General features: G+C 45.4%; 1 protein-coding gene across 3 annotated transcripts in view; it reads left to right on the forward strand.

The window, feature by feature from the left end:
• PRKCB (protein kinase C beta) overlaps positions 1 to 25,424 on the forward strand; it is a 331,104-nt gene that overhangs the window by 221,898 nt on the left and 83,782 nt on the right. For all 3 annotated transcript variants that reach the window (XM_049638440.1, XM_049638439.1, XM_049638441.1), the window contains 2 exons: positions 9,011 to 9,107; positions 18,876 to 19,022. In XM_049638440.1, coding sequence (XP_049494397.1) covers positions 9,011 to 9,107; positions 18,876 to 19,022 — 244 coding nt within the window. The remainder of the gene's footprint in view (positions 1 to 9,010; positions 9,108 to 18,875; positions 19,023 to 25,424) is intronic.

Genomic DNA, 25,424 nt, shown 5'->3' on the forward strand with positions numbered 1-25,424 from the left:
TAACCAGGGCAATGAAATCACAACCACGGAGGGCATCCGTCTACCGGACTGGAAGAACTTCTTTTTTATATATATATTTTAAGATTTTGTTTTATTTTTTTAGGTCTATTTATTTATTTATTTTGGGGGGTGGGTAGAGGGGGAGAGAGAGAGAGGGAGAGCACTTGAGCTGCAGAGGGGCAGAGAGAGGGCAAGAGAGAATCCCAAGCAGGCTCCAGACTCAGGACAGAGCCCAATGTGGGGCTTGATCTCACAGACTGAGATCACGACCCGAGCCCAAATCAAGAGTTGGACACTTAGCCGACTGAGCCACCGAGGTGCTCACAACCCAGAGAGATGAAGAGTTGCATGCTTGTCTGACTGAGCCAGCCAGGCGCTCCAGACTGGAAAAAACTTCTAGAAGTTAGTGTCTATCTTTGCAGAGTTGGGAGGCCATCTAAGTCCTATTTGACTGTGGCTTATAAGTAACAAGACTAAATAATAGTAACACTTGGGGCGCCTGGGTGGCTCAGTTGGTTAAGCGTCCGACTTCGGCTCAGGTCATGATCTCGAGGTTCGTGAGTTCAAGCCCCGCGTCGGGCTCTGTGCTGACAGCTCAGAGCCTGGAGCCTGCTTCGGATTCTGTGTCTCCCTCTTTCTCAGACCCTCCCCTGTTCATGCTCTGTCTCTGTCTCAAAAATAAACGTTAAAAAAAATTAAAAAAAATAGTAACAACTAATAAGTAGAAGTGAGGAAGGAGAATTAATTAGAAAATACTCCCACGTGACAGTGAAAGGTCACACTGCCATCTTTTTGCCATTTTCCCAAGTTTAACGAAGGTGCGGAAATCCTCAGCAAAATACTTGCAAACCAAATCCAATAATCCATTAAAAAAATCATTCACGATAATCAAGGGGGATATACCCCAGGGATGCCAGGGTAGTTCAGTATTCGCAAATCAATCAGTGTGATGCATCACATCGACAAGAGAAACGATAAAACCCACAGGATCATAGATGCAAAAAAAGAAAAAGCATTTGACAAAGTAACAACCTCCATTCATGACAAAAACTTGGGTAATTTTTCTTAGCATGTGGTTGATCTGACTTCCCATGCTGCCATTGTCACTACTGACAGATTGCATGTTCCTTTCTCTTTAAGTCAGGAGTAAAGAGGTTAAAGAGAAAGGATGCACAACCCTACGGGGTCTAAGTGAGACAGGAGAGAGAATATAATAATAATTACAAGAACAATAGCTACCACTTATTGACTTGTACTGGATGCCAGACTCTGTGCTGATCACTTTCCAGATGTCCTGAAGTCATACACAGGTACCCATAATAGCTTCTTTATTTTCTATAATGCACCCAGACTTTCTTACGTGGTTCTGTGACCTCCTGGTGGCGAGGAGAAGGGGACCATCCTGCATATGGTACCTTCTGGGCTTCACTGCCACGAAGCGGCCGATCCTACCTGGTCCCTGAACCTGTGCCCGCTGAGGCAGGACGGGTCCTTTCCCTGGCTTTGGAGCATCATCTCTGTCTCCTGCACGGGGACCCAGAGTGCCGTCTGGTTTCTCCCTGTTTCCCCGGCCTGCTGCTCCTGTGACGTTTGGCCCTCCACGTAGGTCTGTGTCCAGGGCTCAGGGAGAAGGTGGGGCAGAGCCCCTCTGCTTTTACCCTCTCCTTGCTCTCTTCTCATGGTTCTTAAGGCCCACAGGGCAGGGCTCTCTCTCACAAGTGCCACTCCTTCCTTGGTCCCATGCCTGCCCCCATCGACCCCCTGGAAACAGACAGCAGAGCACAGGGAGGACAGAAGGACCAAGTCCAAACTATCCCCGCATGTACACCTCATCATCCTTCAACTGTCCCGCCAGTTCTGGGTGCATCGTCGTTCCTGGTATCAGAGTAGTCGAGCAATGTGTGAAGGGACACACAGCTTGTAAGTGACACGCTTGAGTTTGGGCCCAGGTCTTTACGATGCCAGGGCCTAAGCTCATGCACACCACATTCCACCTGCTGGGACGGGGATTGGCAGAGGCTTAGAGGGTAGATGGGTGGGTTTGGACCCTGGGTCTCCTAAGGGGATGGATGCTTTGTGACTTCAGGTGTATCACTTCACCTCTCTGCACTATAGCCTTCTCAGCAGTTACGATTCCATCCATCAGAGATCATTCCAGCCCCCCTCATGCCCCTTCTAGGAGAATCGTGAAGCCGACGAAATTAGAGGAGGGAACTTTTGCTAAATAAAATCTCCTTTGGGATTTTTGCAAATAAAAGTCCTGTTCAGATTCAGGGCCAACACATCTATGCTGGTGTCTTGGCTGTAAATGTATCAAATTCCAGAAATTCGCATTCTTGTCCCCATGTGATCTTGGGTGAGTTATGTCTGGTCTCGGAGACTCAGTTTCCCCATCTGGTGGGGACTGAGCTCTCCCCGCTCTTCTGTTGCGTGGCGATTGAAGACCACGTGACAGATACACAGCAGCGGCAGCTGTGAGAGCTCCCAGATGTGGTGTGCCAGCCTCAGGCCCCTCATCTGCCACTTTGCCACCAGCCCCGCATCTGTCGTCAGATCCGCTGCTTTGTTTCTAAATTTTATTTGTTTCTCCTGTCTCCTTTCCTTCCCCTTGTTTTCCAGAGGTTCCTCTGTTTTGCTGTGGTTTATTTTTCTGCAAAGAGGGAGCTCTGGGATTTACATATCAATTCTGCGTTTCGCTGTTCCTGTTTTCTGTGGGTTTGTTGGGTCGTTGCCTTTGAATTTCAGTTGAACGTTGCGCTAATTTATTTTTCCTCTCTGAACTGACTCTGCTCTTCAAGAATAAAGAACAAGCATTAGAGAGAATCAAGATTTCCTCCAACTCGTGATATGTTGAGTTCCAGCCTTTGTTGCTTGTTCAAGGTCTGCACTTGTGTTTTTAATTTCCTTTCAAGCGTGCTTTTATTCAGGCATTTTGGAAACCTCTGACGCTAGCTTTTTGTTTTGTTTTTCATTAATAATGTCAAATGACAGTACAGTACTTTATGGTCAGAGAATATGGCCTGTACCCTCCCCACCCTTCCCCTTTCTTTCTTTCTAAGTTAGCTTAGTTCATTGTCGCTAAATGTTCACATTTCGGGGTGCCTGGGTGGCTCAGTCAGTTAAGCGTCCGACTTTGGCTCAGGTCATGATCTCACAGTCTGTGAGTTCGAGCCCCGCGTCGGGCTCTGTGCTGACAGCTCAGAGCCTGGAGCCTGTTTCACATTCTGTGTCTCCCTCTCTCTCTGCCCCTCTCCTGTTCATGCTCTGTCTCAAAAATAAATAAACGTTAAAAAAAAAATTTTTTTAAAAATGTTCACATTTCAATACAGAGATTATATTTACTACTCATAGGGCATGCATTTCAGTGTTTATTAATTCCATCTTAATATAATATCTAGATCTCTTATGCCTTCCTATTTTTTTATTTGTTTCATCTGACCAAAATGTATTGTGCTCTCTAAGGTTCTCCCAGTAATGATTTATTCAAACATCTGATTTCATCTGATGGGTTTGGTCTTATATGTGTGTGGCATCATCACTGACCACATGACTCTTCAAGACTTATTTTCAAAAATGACTTCTATCAACACTGAATTATGTTTGTTGCCATAGATACTCTTTGCCCATGGTTTTGCCTTGTGGCTGACATTTCTTCAGTGGATATACATCGCGAGTACCTATATACTGAGGAGAGTTTGGTGAGCAAACAGGCAAGAATCTTTGTGTTCACAGAGTTTTCTTTTTATCTGGAGAACAATATACAAAATTTTTAAAGATGAGTAGTAAAAAATAGCACATTTGAGGCTGACAAATGCTATAGAGAAAAGTCAACAAGAAACAAGGATAGGGAATGCCAGGCAGTGGTGATAATCTGATTTATTTAATACAGTTCCCAGGAAAGGACACACTGAAAAGGTGACATATGGCAAAGACCTGAAGGGAGGGTGAGGGAGTGAACATGTGGAGGTCTAGGAAGGGATTGTCCCAGATGGTGAGAACAGCAAGTGCAAAGGCCCTGAGGCAGGAGCATCCCTAGCAGGCTTGAGGGGCAGAGAAGTGACCTATGTGGCTGAAGCTGGATCTGAAAATGGGGTAGTGGTGGGGGACAAGGACTGGCAGGATAGGGGGGAATGCTCGGCAGATACCATGGGGGCCTTTTAGGAACTTTGTCTTCTGTCCACAGGAGTAAGTTGAGAAGCCAAGGAATGAGGACATCTGATTTACCTTTTAACCTGCCACCTTTGGTTGCAGAGTGGTGAATACAGCTTACCTCATGGACCCTGTGCATTTTCTTCTGCTTAATCTGAGTCCTTTGGTTTGGTATAACAAGCAGTGTGTTCTTGGACATAAAACAAAACAAAACAAAACAAACCCTGAATCTGAAAGTCTTTCTTCTTTTCCATAGGGAAACGTTTTAATGTTTATGGTCATAACTGCCATATTTCCATCATGGTGTTTCTGATTCTGAGGGTTTTTTTCCATCCTATTTCATTCTTTCCTTCTTCTTCTTCCTTTTCTTCTTCTTTTTAAAAACATTTTAATGTTTATTTTCGAGAGAGAGACACAGAGTGTGAGTGGGGCAGGGGCAGAGAGAGAGATAGAATCTGAAGCAGGCTCCAGGCTCTGAGCTGTCAGCACAGGGTTCAACCTTCTTCTTCTTCTCCTTCTTCTCCTTCTTCTCCTTCTTCTCCTTCTCCTTCTCCTTCTTCTCCTTCTTCTCCTTCTTCAGACAACTATTATATCATTGTTACCTTAAAATTATGTTCTTTAAGCTTTCTTTTGGTGTTACTAATAATGTCATTTGGCTTATTATTTTTCTTTTGAAAAAAAAAAAAAAAAAAACAAACCCAAAACAAAAAGGCTTTGGAATCAGACTTCCTGGGTTAACATCTGTGCTCCATCATTTCCTCGCTGTGCACTCTTGGGCAACTTACTTTGCCTCTCTGACTCCTTTCCTCATTTGGAGATAATAGTGGTAATTATGTCATAGGAGTGCTATAATACTAAAATAATTAATATCAGTGAAGTGCCCAGTGTCTGCTGAATAGTAAGCACTCAGTAAGTGTTAGTGGTTATTATAAATTGAATAATTATTAGAAAAATATATAAGAGAAAAAAAATATTATCCAGAATCCCACTGCCCAGGAATAATCACTATTGATTAAGAGGTTCTTTTCTGTGTGTCTGTATTGTGTGCATGTGATTGTGCATGTGTCTGTGCTCATGTATGTGTGTATGAAGCAAAAATGAAATCTTATTGTACATAGTGTTTAGCAGCTTTTGCATTTTTCACCTAACCATGTGTAATGAACACTTCTCCCTATAAATCACTCATCTTGGGCAACATCATTTTCTGTGGTCCATTCTACAGATCTGCCTCCACTTACAGAATTATTTCCTTATTATAAGATGTGTAATGCTTACCTATGTAAATAACTCTACAGCAAAAATTCTTGCAGCAAAACCTTTATGCACAGCTTTCATTATTTCCTAAGGAATCTCTAATCCTGGAATTGATGGCTTTGAGAACATATGTATTATTAAAGCATTTGCCAAACTGTTCTGCAATTTTTTTCGATTTACATTCTCACCAGTGCTGTGTGATGCTTCTCATCTCACCCACACTTGTCAACACCTGGTATTGTAAATTTCAAAGATATAATGCAAGGATTATACATATTTTGTTACTAATTATACATATTTATATAATACTCATTATCATACATACTTTGTTACTAATTATGTTGAATAGTTTCATTTGTATATTGCCATTTGTTTGTATTTACAAATGGCTGTGTCCTGATTTTTGCCTCTCATTTTCTTATTGAATTATAAGAACTTTTTATATAAGATGGATCATGATATGTGTTTCTTGGTATATATGTTGTGATATTCCTTCCTTTCATGTTGTATGTTAATTTTGGTGAGATGTATTTTTCTTTTTTTTAAGTTTATGTATTTATTTTTAAGACAGAGAGGGAGAGAGAGAGAGTGTGGGGTGGGGTCGGGGGGGGGGGAGAGGGAGAGAAAGAATCTCAAGCAGGCCCCACACTGTCAGCACAGAGCCCAACATGGGGCTCGATCTCACAAACTATGAGATCATGACTTGAGCCAAAATCAAGAGTTGGATGCTCAACCGACTGAGCCACCCACGTGCCCTGAATTTTTCTTAATGGTATATTAAGCATTCACTTCAGCCCTAATCAATATATAAATATCAGCCTTAATTGCCAGAAAAATTTCTCAGGTTTGTCTTCTAATTTCCTAATTGTTATCTGAATTATCCATCCTAGTGTTCATTGTTTCCAGCGGATTTTTAAATTTAGTAATTATATTTTTCTTTTGAAAGTAGCCTTTTCTAATCTCCCATGGTTCCCTTTTCAGAGATGACTTAGCCTCTTGAATCTCATTGAAAGTACAAAACAGGTATTTTTTAGAATTTTCTCTCTTTTGGCAATAGTTCTGTTTCATGGGAGGTACTTACCTGATTTCTCATTGTTTCTCTTTATTTGAATGAGTTTTTCATATATGCAGTTATTTTTTTATATCTGCCCATCCTTGTAGACTGATGAGCACAGGAATGATGAGTTTCTCAGTTCTAATTTTTCAAATTCAGATGAAGGGAGAAAGGGGTCTTTTGAATTTTTTGGAATTTTTCCTTGTCAGAACAGTGATCCTGTTCCCTGTGGCTATTTTTGAGAGATCCACTGCTGGAGACAGCTACCCAATAGGCAGCCTTCCTGCGCTAGAGGGGGGCATTTTCCCCTGCTGGTTTTGTGCAACTCCAAGTTGGAAGGGATCCCTCCTTTCCTTTTCTTACAGGTACAGCGTCCTTGTTCAGCGGCAATAGTGACAGCACACCGTCTACAGAAAACAGCAGGGCACTTTGACGCATCCCATGCTTCCTGACTATGGACCAGAATTGGTGACTGTCATCCAGTCCCTGTGGTCTGGCCCAGGTTGTTAGTGGGGTTCAGTCAGAGGTCCCATTGACTGGTCACAGCTTGATCTGTAGTTTCCAAAGTGGCTTAGACTGTACACGGTTTGGATGGCTCATGGTTGGGCATTGGTAATACTGAGTTGCACCCTGACCAAACAATTCTTTGGCCAGCACTCCTTCAAACTTTCAGATTAACCACAAAGAGAGAGTCCCTTAACATTGTTGCCGTACCCTTAACATTCTTTAACTCTTGCTGCTGGCTGAACTCTCATGTTAACAAAGAGGTCCAGGCATTAGGCTCAGAGCCTCTGATAAGCCAGGCCATCTGCTAGGACTTGTGTAACTTTGATTTGCATACATTTACTCTTCTATAGTTCCTTTACTTGTAACCCATTGGCTTCCTTCTTGAAGTGTATTTATCATTTAAAAAAGAGATGATATAATGAAAAACATCAAGTTGACCATAATATCTAGACTAGGAAAATTCACAAAGGCCAATAATGTTTGCCAACCACTGCTTCATGTTCTCTTACTATGACTTTAATTTGTGGGAATTCCTAGACGTCTCTGCTGTGTGGATGGCACCCTTGATTGCCAGCAAAGATACAGTTGTTCTCCTACGTTTGCATTTCTTTTGGTCATTTCAATGGAAACTGGGAAGAAGGTAATTGAATATTAAACGTGGAGGCCTAAATGCTCAACTAGTCCCCTCTGCTTTGAATCACCTCTCCTCCTATTTTTAGAAGCTGCTGAGGAAGGTTTGTGAGTGGAGGAAAAGTCATCATGAAAATTGTGAACTGGGGTTAGGAAGTCTTTCTTTGGGAGTGAGGTGGTTCCCCCCCCCCCCCCCAGTGACTCAAATATCTTTGGAAGGTTCCTTCTCCTTCCTCACTCTCGTGTTACCCTTTGAGTAGACAGAAAGGTCTTTGTGGTCAAAAGCCTACTGAAGCCATCTTGGTTATTAGGATAATGTCAATATCAGTAATGATGATGATGATTTCTTTTATCTCTTGCTAAATGCCAAGCACTATGCTTATCATTTTACATGAGTCACTGGATCTCAGCTTGACAATAATCCTGTGAAAAAGATTTTTTTTAAGTAATCTCCGTGCTTAACATGGGGCTCAAACTCATGACCCTGAGATCAAGACTCACGTGCTCTTGCAGCTGTGCCAGCGAGGCGCCCCTGAAAAAGACTTTTGTTCCAATTTATTTATTTATTTTAAATGTTTATTTATTTCAAGAGAGAGGAGAGAACTCGAGTTGGGGAGAGGCAGAGAGAGGAGGGGTGGAGAGAGAGAGAATCCCAAGCAGGCTCCACGCTGTCAGTGCAGAGCCCGATGCGGGGCTCGAACTCACAATCTGTGAGATCATGACCTGAGCTGAAATAAAGAGCTGGATGCTTAACCGGCTGGGCCACCCAGGTGCCCCTGTTCCAATTATAGATGAGAAAGATCGAGGCTTAGAGGGCCTAGCTTGCTTATCCAGTGACCCAGGGAGGCAAAGGCAGAGGTGAGATTTCGACCCAGGCAGACTTTGACCAGGGGCTTGTGTACTTACCCACTGAGGGATGCCGTTTCTCAAGAGGTTAATACAGGGCACTTTAGGAAGGCATCTGCAGAGAAAACAGCATCATGGAGACAAGTCTGTAGTCATCCAAATGCTGCTGAGTGAATGCCAGGATGCTGGGAGAACGTGATAAGAATCCATCAACTATGGGAGATCTTCATAGCATTCTTTCAGAATGGGAAAGCACTTGGTGGAGAAAGTATGTGTGTGTGGAGAGAGAGGCAGAGTCAGCCAGAAGTTTGCATCTTATAAACACAGTACATTCATTTTTTCTGATATCTGTGGAATAGTGACAAAAATACAGCATGCCTGGGTACAAACATGCATACACACACACACACACACACACACACACACACACACACACGCTCCCCAAAAGAAAAAACCCTCAACACGTTTTTTAAGCTAGAGCTGTCTACAGTCTTCCTTTTCTTATCCTAATCAACAAAATAATATCAAGTACAGTCATGGAATTTGTCATGTCTCCTTGTCTCCCTTTAGGTTTAAGCTGCTGAGCCAGGAGGAAGGCGAGTACTTCAATGTGCCCGTGCCGCCAGAGGGAAGTGAAGGGAATGAAGAACTACGGCAGAAATTCGAGGTAAGATGTCTTTCTTTCTACACCAGTGGGAACTGGTTGAGTCTGCCTCTGTGCCATTTTGCCCAGTTATGGTGTGGTTTCTACCAAGGCCTTTCATGACTCTGTGCCTTTGCAATATTATTCCGCCTCCCAGAAAACTCCTATGTATCCTGCAAAACCCCAGCCAAACGTACCCTGTTTTGTGAAGCCATTCCCACCTCCCTGTCCTCATTTAGATTTAGACTTCTCCTCGAAAGTGCTCATTCGCTCCTTGAGTCATTGTGATGGTAGCTTGGACTGGGACGGTAGTAATGGTAAATGAAAGAAGTGGACTGAGAAGTGATATATTTTGGAGGCTGAATCAACTAGGCTTGCTGAGGGATAGAATCTGGGTTTGGGTCTATTGGCGGGATGGTGCTATACTGTTAACAAATGGACTTATTTGTGCTAATGACTTCATGAAATGCTCATAGGTGTATCTTCCAAAGATGAAGAGCCCTTGGCCGTAACCTTGGACTAGAGTGCTGCCTCTACATTTACCTTAGCTGAGCCCCCTCCCTTCTGTGGGGCCAATAAACCCATTTTCAGCTACATGAGAGGAGCAGATGTGTAGGACACATTCCAGTTTTACAAAGAAAATGTTTCGGGGAAGATGGATTTGAGTTATTTCATTACCTATGTATTGAATGATTTTAAAGTAGTTTCAGAAGGGAAAACACATTATTTTGTTTGCACAAACTCAATATACTGAGTCTGATGGGAAATCATCAATTCTGGATAAACAGTGGTGGCCTGCTAAATCCAAAGAAAAATGAATAAAATAGCTAAAATGAATTAGATCACTATCATTTGTTCATCAAGTAATCACACAGGCAAATAAAAAAAAATTGTGACTAGGTAAAGTTCTGTGAAATAGAGGTCCATGTTACTTTGAGAACATCTACGAGGGAGATGTAACTTTGTCTCAGAGGACAGGGAAGGTGTCATTGAGGCATCAACAGTGCAAGTTAACTGAATAGAGAGGCAAAAGAAAATTCCATTCAGAGAGGACAGCATGTGCAAAGGCCCTGTGGTGGTGGGGTTACATGGCAACTGTGTGAAATTTAAAGGCCAGTGTGGGTGGAGGAGAGAGAACAATGGATGAGTTCAAGGTAAGACTAAGGAAGTAGCTGGTCATCACAGTAGAAGGACTGCTGGCCTTGGCAAGGATTTTGGCATTTGTCCCAAGATCTACCTTAATTTCCCCCTCAACTTGACAGAAATAGCATTTAAGTATTGACTCTTGTGCCCTCCACAACACTAGACTATGGTGATGGGTCTGACCCAGGGGGAAGGGAATATCCCTTCCTGGAAACCAGTGGGACAAACACACGGGCGGCCTTGGGCTTATCGGTCACTCTCCAGTGAACTTGATAAGTGAAGGTTATTGCCGTGGAGCCGGCTCAAGCCCATATGAGCTGGTAAAAGGACTTCCCACGCAGCAGGGCCAACAGCTGGACACTTGACTCACCCTTCCAGAGAACACCTTCCATTGCTTTCCCTCAGCTTTTGGATGAAGGTATGCCCATTTGCTGCCGTGTCAAAAATGTACTGTTGTGGGGACCAAAAAAAAAAAAAAAAAAAGGCCATTATTTTCTCACATAAAATAAAGTCTCAGTTTGCAAAATGATCTCTTCCATCCTAGGGCAGCCGGGGTGACATTTCAGGACGTCAAAGAAAACAGTTCCTACATGAACATGGCATTTGTTGGGGCCAGTTATTGGCATGAAGTACAGGGCTGCTTTATCTGCGTGCAACAAAACGCATCCGTTTATTTCTAGCAAGAGCCTGCAAACGCTTGTTTATGCCTGAATTATAATTGCCCCATACCATAGTTGTTGATTAAAAAAAAAAAAATGCTTCCAACAGACCGAAAATTATTCTCAGACACATAGAGAAATTTCAGTTGACCTTGAACGTGAGAAATGTAATCCCTACGCAATAAGCAATTAGCACCCAGAATGACTCAGAAATTACTTTCAAGCCTCTTATCTGGAGAAATTCGAGTGATGGTAAAATCAAGCTGCTGGACTTGGGGTAATAGAATTTCACGGTAGGGTGAGCTCAGTGCAGTTACTGCGTGGGGTGTATTTCAGAACGTCCGAGTCGGCTCAGCCTGGGGGCCTTGTGTCTGACCACGGGCTTGCCTGTGGGCCAGAGAAGGGAGAACTCCACTTTGGACGGTTCAGAATGGGTTTTCTGATGGTCTTGGGATTTTCTTACGTAACAAAATGCTTACCGTGTGCCCTTTATTATTTTAAGTGCTGCGGAATATTAACTGAGTTACTCCTCACAACACCCCCGAATGGGAGATACTATGAGCACCCCCATTTTTGTTGTACAAATGAGGAAACTGAGGCCCAGACAGGCTAAGCAACTTTCTCACATCCCATCGCGGGTCATCATCCCGGGTTGAGTTTTCCCCAGAAGCAGACCGTAAAAGATTCACGCACAAGTAGTTTCTTCAGGAAGTGATCCTGGGAAGCATCACTGACGAGCGGGGAGGAGACGCTGGGAAGGCAGGAGGCCGGGAAAGTGTGTGTCGTGAAGCAGGTCAGCGCTGTGGGCCGCTGGGATTTGACTTGTCAGAGAAGCTGAACGTGTGCCTCACGGGGTCCCATGTGGGGGACGCGAAACTGCAGTATTTATTATCCACCGGCTCAACGTCTGCCGCTGGCTAGCGGCTGCGTTCAGTGGCGTTAACGGCCAGCATTTGCCGCTCGCCCTGCCTGTGGGTTCCGCTTGCTCCTGCAACCAGGAAATGAACCCACAGGCAGAGCTGCAGGTGTGAGCCGTAAGGAGCCTCAGGTGTGGAGAGGACAGTGCCGGAGGCGGGGGGTGGGGGGGGGTGGGGGTGGGCTTGGAGGGACACCTGGGCCTCGTGGGTGCGGTGGGAAGCCTGCTCTGTTCGGGTGGTTCAAGAGCCAGGCTGCTCGGATTTGAATCCAGCTCTGCCACTTTTCTCGCTGGGTGACTGCAGGCAAGTTACTTTAACTGTGAGCCTTTGCATCCCCATCTGTACAATGGGAGAATCACAACACTTCTTAGCTTCCAAGGTTATGTGAGGATTGAATGAGATAATGCGTTTAGAACGACGTCTGGCACGTCATAGCATATAAATGTCAGGCCACTGTTGCCATCGTCAGCTTCCCCCTTGGAATAAATAAAGCTCAGAACGTGTTCCTTCGGAGCTTTGGAAGGGCCGCTTGAGGATTAGGAAGGATCTCCAAGCCTCCTGAGGCCTCGCCTCTGCTGCTGGTCCTGGGGTGCCCCTCCGGAGCTCCTTATAGGGGTGGGGGTGACAGTGGAGTCTGTAGGTTAAGCCAGGGGAGGCACTCATCATCTGAATTGGAGCCCTGGGTGCCGGCCGCCGAGACGCCTCTGCTGCCCTCCAGCACAGTTTGGAAGGAGGCAGGCTTCTTGCTCAGACGCGTGGTTAATTTGCTTTCCCTTTGAGTGCTGGATTCTAGGGCTCTAAATTGCAGACATGAAAAGACAACTCTTAGTGTACTCCTGTATCTGAAGACATATCCAACCCGGAAAGATAGGGGCTAATTTTAATTTGGGCCTCAATTTAAAAAGTTTTGCTCTTTGACAAAGTACCTGCTAGGCCTGGGGCTCCTGGGGATCATGGGACTTTCAGAGGGGACCCAGGATGGGCTTCTTGTCCTCCACAGGCTCACCGTATAGGGGGTCACAAATCCAAATGCTTTCAGGAGCCAGGCAGGAAACAAGGAGGGAAAAAAGCTTGGTGTCATACAATAGGGCATGGTGGGGACTGTGGGAAACTGGAGAGAACATGTCCTATCTAAAAACACTATACCTTGCTGGATGGGGCCCCATGTGGCCATATTTACTTCCCTGAAAGAAGCTGCAAATATGGGTTTTTATAGAACATCTGATTTTCAACAGTTGTCAATTAATTTAATTATTAAAACAACATCAGCACTGTGCAAACCAGGCAGATGGGGCCATTAGACTTCTGATCCAGAGTTTAGAATCTGGTTTAGTCTGTTCAGGCTGCTATAACAACAACAAAAAACCCGTGGGCTTAAACAGTAGAGACTTTTTTTCTCACAGTTCTGGAAGCTGGGAGGTCCAGGATCAAAGCTGCAGCCTGGTCATATTCTGGTGAGGGAGCCCGTTCCTGGTTCCTAGATGGCTCTCTTCTCACTGTGTCCTCACCTCCTGGAAGGACCCATGGAGCTCTTGGTGGGGGAAGGACTCTTCTAGGAGGGAGGTCACTGCTGCCCCCCATGAGGGCTTCACCCTCATGACTTAATTCCTTCCCCAAAACCCCACCTCCTAATGCCATCACCTTTGTGGGTTAGGATTTTAACGTGTGAATTTTGGAGGGGAGGACCCAAACCTCATAGCCTACATGGGGGTTGGGGGAGACACAAACACTGTAGTTTGTATGGGGAACATACACTTTATAGGTCTATAGCCTGTACCTATGGGAAAAGTCACAGAAGCAAGTTGAGATGGGGGTGGAAAGAGGGTTTGGGTCCCATAATTCAGAGGAGGGAGGTTGCTCACAGGACTGAGGGATGAAGCTGCTCCTTGAGGGACAGAAAAAAATTTTTGCACCAAGCAAAGGCAAACGGAGAAACTGGGTGAGTCCCTCACTCGTGCTTCACTGGCCGGCCATGCTGAGACCTGCGGTGTCCCCCTAAGGGCCGGAATGGGGGCTGGGCACCAGGGACGGTCAGGATTTGGATCCTCACAGGTTGGAGAATGCAGTGTGTGGATTGAGTGGGTCCTGACTCGGGATTCCAAGAAGGTGGGAGATGTGGTCCTAAAGCAGGGAAGACGGTAGGGTCAGGGAGCAAGGAGGGAACGTGTTTGAGTCGGGACAGCCTGGGCAAAAATCCCTGGGGCCGAAGGGTGAGGATTTGGGATGATGGAAAGATAATGGCCTGGAAAAGGCAGTGCTACTTCTCCCCTGGCGCTTTGCTTCTCTACCTGATGAGCTCATTTTTTAACCACTCGCTCTACGCCTGTGACCCCCAAACCTCTGTCTCCAGCTCAGATGCCAGTTGCCCCGCATGTGCTTCCCGGGTGCACATGCTTGGCTGCCCCACGGACGCTGGAATCAGCACGTATCTTACTAGGAAATAACTTGACCGTGCGTGTTCACAGCAGCTCTGTTAACAGCCCCCCGAATGGAAACGACACAAATGCCCGTAAAGAAGAGAATGGATAAACGTAAACAATGAACGCTATTCAGCAAATACAAAGGGACAAACCACTGATTCAGGCAACAGCACGGGTGAATTTCGAGAACGCGATGATGAGCGAAAGCAGCCAGATGCAAGGACTGCTTATTCCATAAAGGGAAGCCTGTTAGACTTTCACAGATCTTCACCAAATGTGTGGATTTCCCTCACCAAGAAATTCTCCAGTCCTCCGTGGACACCAGCTGGGTGTCCTAGAATTTAATTCACGGATGACACCTGGAGATGGTGTAGACCCCACAGGTTGAGGGCTTGGTCCCACAAGGCTGTCCCCACTTTAGACTCCAGTCGCAAATTGTGGGCTCTCAGCTCACCCACACTTCTGTCTGAGTTGCTACCAATCAGGGGTCCCCACCACTCCCTCCTCAGATTTGATAATGCTATAATGGCTCACAGAACTCAGGGAAACACTTACTTCTACTGGTTTATTATATATCAAGGGATATGATAAAGGATACAGATGAACAGCCAGATGAAGGGATACACAGGGTAAGGTCTGAAAGGAGCCCAGGAGGGGCGTCTGGGTGGCTCAGTCGGTTGGGCGTCCGACTTCAGCTCAGGTCATGATCTCGCGGTCCGTGAGTTCGAGCCCCGCGTCGGGCTCTGGGCTGATGGCTCAGAGCCTGGAGCCTGCTTTGGATTCTGTGTCTCCCTCTCTCTCTGCCCCTCCCCCGTTCATGCTCTGTCTCTCTCTGTCTCAAAAATAAATAAATGTTAAAAAAAAAAAATTTGAAAGGAGCCCAGGAGATTCCATCCCCCAGGGGGTTGAGATTCACCACACTGGAAGCTCTCTAAACTCCATAGTTTAGGGATTTTTATGGAGGCTTCATCATGGAGGCATGACTGATTATTAACTAACTCAGTCTCCAACCCTGGGATGGGACTGAAAATTCCAAGCTTCTGAAAAATCATGGCTTGGTCCTTCTGGTGACCATGCCCCATCCAGGAGCCCACCAAGAGAATTAGAATACAAGATGCTCCTATCGGGAAATTAACAAGAACTTTAGGAGCTCTGTGTCAGGAACCAGGGGCAGAGACCAAATATATCTTCCTTATTATGTCCCACTCTATGGTTATGGCACACTCTATGATTCCATTTAGATGAAGTTCAAGAGCAAACGAAACTGATCTATGAGAATAGAAATCAGAACAGAGGTTGTGTTCGTGGGAGTGGGGATTGGCCGGGAAGGGGCACAGAGAACTTTCTGGGGGTGATAGAAATGTTCCCTCTCTTGATTGGGGTCTGGCTTCATGGGTGTATCCATTTGTCCAAATTCCTAGAACTGTACACTTGAGATTTATGCGTTTCAGTCTATCCACTGTAATATTTAAAACATTAATTTACAGGGGCACCTGGGTGGCTCAGTCGGTTAAGCATCCAACTTCAGCTCAGGTCGTGATCTCGCGGTTTGTGTGTTCAAGCCCTGCATCAGGCTGTGTGCTGACAGCTTGGAGCCTGGAGCCTGCTTCAGATTCTGTGTCTCCTCCTCTCCTCGCTCTCTCTCTCTGTCTCTCTCTGTCTCTCTCTCTCAAAAATAAACATTAAAAAAAACTATTATTATATACTAACTTGGATGTAAATTAAAAAACATCAATTGCAAAAAGAGGAAAAATGGTGGATGCTTTGTCAGCAGGACAGATGGGGCAACGACAATGAACAGGCGTGTCCTGAGGAAGAAGTAAACTTCAGTTTAAGCCCCTGTGGGAAAGGGGGGAGTCTCCGTGTGTCTGAAGTCAGGCTCTTCCCACCCTCTCACCCACATCTCCACACTTGCCCCTTCTCCACTTCTCCTCTGAGTGGAGAAGCATCCTGTCCTCATAGGTGCTCAACACAGGAGCCAAGGGCTTCATCCCTGAGCCTCTCTCCCAGTCTGCACCCAGCTCCGATAAGTCTACCTCCAAACCGACCCACTTTGTTCCCTCTGTGCCAGAGACACCCGGCATCTGGCACCTTGATGTCTCTAGTCATTTCCAGTGGTTCCCAAACTCACCTCCTTCAAATGGGTCTCTTCTGTGGACTCAGGGTGATCTTCTAAATGGAATATGATCATACCAGGGCCTCCTTAAAGCCTTTTATGCTCATAATTAGCATTGACTTCTTCTTTTAAAAATGTTTATTTACTTTTGAGAGAGTGAGAGAGGTATGAGGGGAGGGGCAGAGAGAGAGAGGGCCAGAGGGGCTCAAACTCACGAATCAGAAGATCATGACCTGAGCAAAGTCAGATGCTTAACCAACTGAGCCACCCAGGTGCCCCAGTATTGACTTCTTGACAGGGTTAAGTCCTGTCCATCCCGTGCCACATCCACCTTGCACTCTGTGTTCCGGCCAGACTAAATGGCGTTTGGTTCTTTGAATATGTCTTGCTCTCTGCCCATAAATGCTGTTCCTGTTGCTGGCACCAAGTTGTTTATCTGGATAACTCCAGAATATCCTTTGGACACAGGGTGGGGGACCCAGTTCCCGCTGCAGTGTAAATTCTTTGAGCATCCATGTTTGGTTTTCTCCCTGATTGATCCTCAGCATCTAGAGTATCACCTGGCAGCTAGCAGGCACTCGGTGGGTAGTTTTTGAATGAATGAGTCTTTCCCGAAATTCAAAACCCTGAAAAAATTTTTGTTGCCTCTTTTGTCTCTAACAGACAGCTGAATAATGGGACAATAATAATATCTGTTGGGGCGCCCGGGTGGCTTGGTTGGTTAAGCATCTGACTTTCTGACTTTGGCTTAGGTCATGATCTCCCGGTTTGTGAGTTCGAGCCCTGCATCAAGCTCTGCACTGACAGTGCGGAGTCTGCTTGGGATTTTCTGTCTCTCCCTCTCTCACTGTCCCTCCTCCACTCATGCTTTCTCTCTCAAAATAAACCTAAAAAAAAAAAAATAGCTGCCATTTGTTGAGCACCTACTATGTGCTAGGAATGGTGCAAAGAACTCCAAGATACATTCTCTCATGATCTCCATGTGCTCGAAAAGAGGACTAAGGTTTAGAAACAACTAAGTGCCAAATACAACTAAGTGCCTACTCTGTACCAGGGAAAGGAGAACACGACAGACAAAATCCTTGACCTCATGGAGCGCATGTTCTAGTGTGAGGACAAAGAGGAGACATTAAGAAACAAGTAAATATTGGGTTTGTAGGATGGTGATAAGGGATATGATGAGAAACAAGTAAGGAAAGGTAATGGCAATGGCTGAGAGCTTCTGCATGTCGTTGTTGGGCAAGACTGTCTTATCCGAAGTGAGGAAGCTCAGGGAAGAGGACTCTAGGCACAGGGGACAGCAAGTGCAAAGGCCCAGGGGCAAGGGCATGTTTGGTGCTATCAGAGAACAGCCATGACGCCAGGGTGATGCAAGGAGAAGAGGCCAAAATCGGAGAAGGTACAGAGGGGCCAGGTCGTCTGTGGCCTCTGGCCTTTTCTCTGAGAGAGATGCTAAAGTACGGGACAGCTGAGCAGAGGAGCATCGTGAGCTGACTGACTTCCTCAGGATCGCACCGCTCATCCACTCCAGGGCCAGGATTCTAGCCCTGGAGGTGAACCCAGTAACAAAGTCCTGGCGATTGTATCTCTCACTGCTGACCTTCTCTTCTCTCCCCATTGCAAAGCATTTGCTGCTATTCTGAGTCACCATTCTGCTGCTCACAGCAGTGAGACCCTCCCCCACTGCACTGAGGGCCAACACGGGCCTCCCCCATCCATCTCTTTGTGTAGCAGGAAACTGTATTAGTTGTCAGGGAAGTTACAGAGATAGATTCTGTGCCTTCACAGAGTTTCCAGTGCATTGGGGAAAACAGTGAGCAGTTACCATCCAGTATAAGTGGGGGGTAAAGTGGATGAAGGAAGCAAATAGGGACATTTAATCCAGATATAGACAGTTAAGGAAGGCTTCCCTGGGGAAGTGAAAATGTGAAGCAGGGGTAACTCGGTTGGCAAAGAGGAGACAATAGCCATCCCGTAGTAGCAAAGAGCAGGTGCAAAGGCCCTGAGGTGGGAGATGAAAAAATGAAGGTGGGTTGCAGGGCAGGATCCAAGAAGTGATGAGGTTGGAGAACCCGATCATACCGGGCCATGTAGGCCAGTGAAAGCACCGAGGTCTTTATCCCCAACCTAGTGGGTCACAGCTTTTAAGCAGGTGGCGACTTGGTTGGGTATGAAGAGGTGGAGGCTCACTCCGGTTGCATGAAAAGCCCAGTGAGAGGGGAACCAAGGTGGGTTGTCCCGGTGCGACATAGTAACAGGTGGTTGTGGAAGGAAGATGAATTCTGGAGACAGCTAGGAGGAAGAAAGAATAGTTCCTGGTGGTGGCTGAGACGCGATGGATAAAAGAGAAACACAGGTGTTAAGGGTGGCTTCCAGGTTTCGGGCTTGCAGAGTGGATGTTGGCCATGCTTTTCATTGAGATGCAGGCCGGGGGAGGGGGCGAGCTGCAGAAACCACAGCTCACAGCGTGTACCTGTGTCCTCCAACAAGGGCATCCTGAAACCCTAATGATGTGTTCTGTGTGCTTCCTCTGCCAGAGGGCCAAGATCGGTCAGGGGACCAAGGCTCCAGAAGAAAAGACGACCAACACCATATCCAAACTTGACAACAATGGGAACAGAGACCGAATGAAACTGACCGATTTTAACTTCCTGATGGTGCTCGGGAAAGGAAGCTTTGGCAAGGTACAGTATGGCCTGGGGGCTGCACCCACTCCAGAAGGGCAGGTGACAAGGCAGGCACATTTGCTGTTCATATGGGGCTTACATTCCAGCGAGGGAGAGAGTAAAAAGTAGATCCCCACTACAGTTCATAATGAAAACTGTGAAGAAAATGAATAGCCTGCTGTGCGCCAGAAACACACATCCAGAGGGAACCCATTTAGACCACCTGAGGAGGTGAGCCCTGAAAGATAAGGATGAATTAGCTATTCATTCCAAGAGCGAAGAATGAATGTTGCCAGCTGAGAGGATAGCAAGTGCAAAGGTCCTGAGGTGCAGAAGGGCTTGGCACACTCTAGGTACCATCAGAAGGTGTCGGGACCAAAATGTCATGAGCAGGGCGAGGTAGGAGGATGTGCAGTTGCAGAGATGGGCAGGGGCCTGATCCTGCAAAGCCTTGTGAGCTGTGATGAAGAGTTTGGATTTTATTGGTAGAGCACTGGGGAACCATTGGAAGTTTTTAAACAGAGAAGTGATACGATCCGATGTGCCTTTTGGAAAAGATCACTTTTGCAGCCAAGAATAGGAACCCCTCCTCTCAAACAGCAGCAGAGTTGAAGGATGACCCTGGGACTCATAGAGTGGTTCTAGATACTTCCATAGATACTGGGAGACGCTGTTTTACTGAAGCTGAGATTGTGTTATAAGTATTCCTGAGTTGTTTAGTGTTGTTTTGGGTCTTCTAATCCCTCTGTGTGCCACAGATATGTCTTGTGTAAATCTCATACATACCATGAACTTAAGTGTGCAAAAAATATAAATTTCTTCTCCACCTCTGCAGCCTAAGCCCCAAATCTGGGAGTTTTCCTTGAGTTGTTCTTACCTGCCTCCCTCCCCTCCCCCGGCCGTGTGAAATCCATTCACGAATGCCGACACATCCTTCCCCAAAGCATGTTGTGCACTTACTGACTCTCTCCCCCTTCACAAATGCAGCACTAGTCTAAACCTCATACACCCGCTGGACTTCCCTGCGGCCACTCCTGTTACCTGTAACTAGTAACTTGCCATTTAGCACCTGTGCTCATTCTGGAACAGTTACATTATTAGGTCAAGACACTCCCCTGATTAAAACTCTCCAATGATGGGCCGCCTGGGTGGCTCAGTCAGTTAAGCATCCAACTCTTTACTTTGGCTCTGGTCAGGTCATTGTCTCATGGTTCGTGGGTTCGAGCCCTGCATTGGGCTCTGAGCTGACAGCACAGAGCCTGCTTGGGATTCTTTCCTTTCTCTGCACCTTTCTCTCTTTCTTTCTCAAAATAAATAAACTTAAAATAATAATAATAATAATAATAATAATAAACCTCTTCAATGATTTCCCATCACACTGAAATAAATTTCATACTGTGTCCTTGGCCTACATTTCTCTTTAGAATCTGATCCCAGTTCTCTGCCTGACTTCTTTTTCTTGCCCCTGTGACCCCCCAGTGCTCTGACCACCGTGGTCCTTGGGTTTTTGAAACACAGAAAGCCCCTTCCTCTCTTAGGGCTTTTGTTTGTTTGTTTGTTTGTTTTTCTCACAGTTGTTAAACTTTTTTAAAAATGTATTTATTTTTGAGAAAGAGAGTGAGTGGATCCCAAGTGGGCTCTCTGCTGACATTGTGGAGCCAGATGTGGGGTTCGAACCCACGAAGCATGAGATCATGGCCTGAGCTGAAGTCGGACTGAGCCACCCAGGCGCCCCCGTCTCTTAGAGCTTTTGTGATGCTATTCCCTTTATTCTTGGCATGGCTGGCTCCTTCTTATAACTCCCATCTCAGCCACGTCACCTCTTCTGAGAAGCCTTCCCTAATAGCCACCTCCTCAGCCACTCATCATTCCCCATCATATTCCACTCTCTCCTAGCAGCCATAACCGGATGGTACACTTCTTGTTTGTTGGTTGGTTTGTCTCTCCACTCTTGCTAAGAGCTGAATGCCACAAGAGGAGGACCTTCTCTGCCCTGTTCACCACTCTTCATCCACTGTTCACCCTGTTCACCACTGTTCATCCAGTGCCTATGGATTGAATGCATGCATTTTCTCTGTCCGTGGGTCACAGGGTGATCTGCTGAGATGAAATAAGGGATCTGAGGTGAAGGCTGAGAGTTTGCAGAGCTTGGGCAGGAAATGGGAGTGACAGCAGGAAAACACAATAAGACTGCTGAGCAGCTCTCTAAAGTTGGTGATGGAAGTGGTCCATGCCTCTGTGTGATTTTTGCTGGTACCTCTGAGCAGCCTGGGTGTGGATGTGAGGAAGCTGGTGGCAAATTTGAGCTAAGGGAGGAATTAACAAGACCAGTGAGCCAGAAGGTTACAGTAATAAGGGAGTCAAGGATGCTGGGAAGAGAAATGCCCACTGCAGATCCAACATAGCCTGCTTTTCGTAGGTGCTCAGTAAAAGCGTATGGAATAAATGAATACAAATGGAATGTAGATCAGGTTGGAAAAGAAGTCAGAACAGGAAGAGGGTCACAACCAGGGTGGGAAAGAAGGAGTCTGGAAGCCTAGGGATGAAAGACAAACCAGTGAGGTCAAGAGATTTAAACTGCTAAGAACAGGGGCATTCAGATGATGACCATGAAAGAAGGGGCCTAAATGAAGAAGGGGTTCCGGTAATATGAGCCTGTCAGGGAGTTTTTAAAAGTGAAATTGTATTTTTAATAAGCAGTGTACTCACGTGGTTCATAATTAAAATTATATGGAAAGGATAAACATTGAGAAGTCTGCTCCCACCCAGGTTCACACCTTTCTGTGCCCCCTCACTGCTACTGCCCTCCATATGCAAACATTTTGTTCATTGAATTTGCATGCTCCTGGTTCCTACATGCTAATTTACCAAATATCTATATGGGTTTTTTTGTCCTTGTTACTGCAAAGGTTAGGATACTCTACGTATAGTTCCGCACCTTTGTGGTCACTTAACTACACAGGTTGGAGAGTTTTTGAGGAACGGAAGTATCAGAGGACTTTTCGGAAATGGTTAGAGTTGGGGGGTGGCTGGAGAAGTGGGAGAGTGGGTCTTTGGGGAACAGTGAGGGAATGAGAGAGAATAGATCATATGTTTCCATGGAAACTGTAACAATAATTGAGAGTTCTGCTCCAGGCTGGGGATGTGGCATCAAACAAATCACAGATGAAAACAAAGTATGTCATGAAAGCCAAGACAGAATAACAAAACCTCAGTGATCCTCTAAAACATAGAGTAAACCTTTGCACCTCCGGTTTTGCCCACCATGGTTTTAAATTAATGTGATTTTTATATTTGAATGCCTACTTAAAAAAATTAATGCTTTATTTACTTATTTGGGGCGGGCAGACAGAGAGAGGGAGAGAGAGAGAATCCCAAGCAGGCTGCATGCTGTCAGCACAGAACTTGACGCGGGGCTTGATCCCTCAACCCTGGGATCGTGACCTGAGCCGAAATCTGACAGAGCCACCCAGGTGTCTCTGAATGCCTACTTTTGACAGTTGCAATCTTGTCAGGTGTATAGGTCAATCCCCTTAAAAAATTGTTTTAATGTTTATTTATTTTTGAGAGAGAGAGAGAGAGAGACAGAGACAGAGACAGAGACAGAGACAGATTGTGAGTAGGGGAGGGGCAGAGAGAGAAGGAGACACAGAATCCAAAGCAGGCTCCAGGCTCTGAGCTGTCAGCACAGAATCCGACGCAGGGCGCCCCATAGGTCAACCCGCTTAAACAGAACGACACGGCATGCTCATTGGTCTCCCTCTTCCAAAGATGGAAGGCATCGGTCTTTGAGGTGATGCCTTCACACCTCTCCTCTCCCAGGTCCACCGTATCAGATGTGGCCCAGAAAAATGTGCTCTTAAGCACTGTCATAATTTGTGGGGCAGCTAGGGAGTGACACATGCCTTTTGCTAAGACCTGTGGAAATACAACAAATGACAAAGCAAGCGGGAAGGCCCCTGAGTTCCAAACGAGTAAGCCCTGTTTCAAAAACTCTGAAAAAGAGAACAGTCTGGAGTTTACTTTCCTGAACAGGTGGGAGTGTTTACCTGCAAGGGCTGTCTTGCTAAGCAGGGCTTCTTGGCGCATTTGGCTTACTTGGAGATAGATGCCTTCTGGAACTTTTGTAACAGAGCATTTCAAATCGATTACTCATTTACTATTTAATGTTTGTTTTTCTAGTTTTATCCTTCATGCTCTATTTTATTCATTCATTCACGCATTCTTAGTGAGGTATAATCACCATATACCATTTTATTAGCTCCAGGAATACCACCTAATGATTCGATATTTGTATATATTGTGAAATGACCACCACGGTGAAGTCTAGCTAACGTCCGTCCCCATCCATAGTTAAATTTTTTTTTTTCCTTACGGTGAGTTTGACTCTCTGTTTTCCATGATTCCTTTCATCTGTGAGTTCTCTGCTTTACCAGCCACTACACTTTGTAAGAATTTAACCTCTGTGGTTGTCAAGGGATCACTGGAGATAAAATTATTCTTCAGCTATATAAATTGGGCAGCTGTGCACTGCCCAGATTGATTGCATGAGTGGACCTTATAAGAGAAAGACAGCAGGTACCTGATAGAGAATGGACACAGCACCAGTACAACTCTCTACATTACAAACTTGATTCTTCTAACCCTCAAATGTGGCCACAACAAACATTTAACTGAGGCTAGTATCGCCTGCCCTCTGAGACTTCAGATGTGCTTGTGGTAGTGATCTGTAGGACCCAAATCTTTTTTGAAAAGTTATGCTGAGATGTTTGAGTGGAGACTCCTTTCTCTGTTATACTCCTGACTCTTGCCTATGGACTCCTGTGCTAGTTGGGGTGGGGAGCAAGGGGAGGCAGACGTACGCTGTGGTGAATGTAGATGTAACATAAAGAAGCTCAAACTCAGCAACACAAAAGTCTATGGGAAATGATTGGAAATCATGGGAAATGATTGGTAATAGAGAAAAATGAAAACAGTTCAATAATGTGAAAGTTAAACGTATTATAGTATATCCATGATATATTCAAAAGAATGAGGTCTCTCTTTGTCTGTCTGCCTGCCTATCATCATGGAAAGATGTCCATGACATAATATCAATTTAAACAGAAGGAAATCATAGAATAGTATGATTAAAAATATAAAATATAATATACACAGAATAATTCTTTTCATGTAATGTACTCATGGTCCCTGCTCTCATTGAACTTTTTCCCCAGTATCTTATTGTGGGAAAAACAACTTTTGAATATAGCACGGTTGAAAGAATTGTACAGTGAAGATCTTTAATACCCACTACCTAGATTCTACAACTAGCATTTGACTGGTTCTGCTTCATCACACATCTATCCATCCATCCGTCTTTCTGTCAACCCATTTTTAATGCACTTAAAAAGCAAGTTGCAGACACTGGTACACTTTACCCCTAAATTCTTCAGCATACATGCCATTTAACCAGAGTTCAGTATTTGTTTTTGGTAATTTTTAAGGTGAAATTTACATACAACAAAATGCACTAAGTAGTGTGTCATTCTATGAGTTCTGAAAAGTGCGTACTTTAAAATGCAGTGGAGGTATAAACATTAGTCAAGAAATCACACTGATACACGTGATGTGCAACTGTGATGTTTGATGTGCACTGTGAGAGCTCGCGGGAGTGGGCTCGGCCCTCATTGGAAGTCAGCAAAGGCTTCCGTGAGAAAGCGGGTCTTGGGCTGTACCTAAAGGATGAGTTAAGTGAGCTTCACAAAACGGCGATGGGAGAGTAAATGAAAATCTCAGGTCTCCTTCTTGACCCCACCCGCAAGCCAGGCTTGGCTGACCTGTGTGGTGGCCAAGGTACCTGAGCTCCTTCACGAGTTAGGGTGGATTCGACTGCTGTAACAAATAGACCCCCAAATATACACTAGCTCAGACATGAAGGAAGTTCAATTTCCGTTCATGTAATAGTCTGAGATGGGTGTTCCTGACCTCACCCACTCTCTCCATATGGTGATTAAGGGACCCAGGTTCCTTCCGTCTTACATGACTCCATTAATTTCTGCTGCCTTGTTTTTTTGTCTACATTCAGAGGGCGGAGGGGGAGAAGTATGGGGGAGGCACAAGCTGCTTCTTAAAAGCCTTGCTTTGGAAGTGACACCGATCACTTCTGCCTACACTCTATTAGAGAGAATTTAGTCACATGGCCATGCCTCTGTACAAGGGAGGCCGGGAAAACAATTTTGGTGGAAAGCTAGTGGCATCAGCCTACTTTTCAGCTCTGGATGGAATCTTTCTTGGGGACACAAGAGACTTTTTGACTTTCACCCTCAGAACTCCCGGCTTATCATGCTCCACAAACAAAAAACCATCAAGCTCCTCTTTTTGGTGACATTTCCTTGTGTTCGAATCATGGAACATGCCAGGTGTTGGTGCTGCTTTTCC

The sequence above is a fragment of the Panthera uncia genome, chromosome E3, assembly GCF_023721935.1.
Source record: "Panthera uncia isolate 11264 chromosome E3, Puncia_PCG_1.0, whole genome shotgun sequence".
Classification (NCBI taxonomy): domain Eukaryota; kingdom Metazoa; phylum Chordata; class Mammalia; order Carnivora; family Felidae; genus Panthera; species Panthera uncia.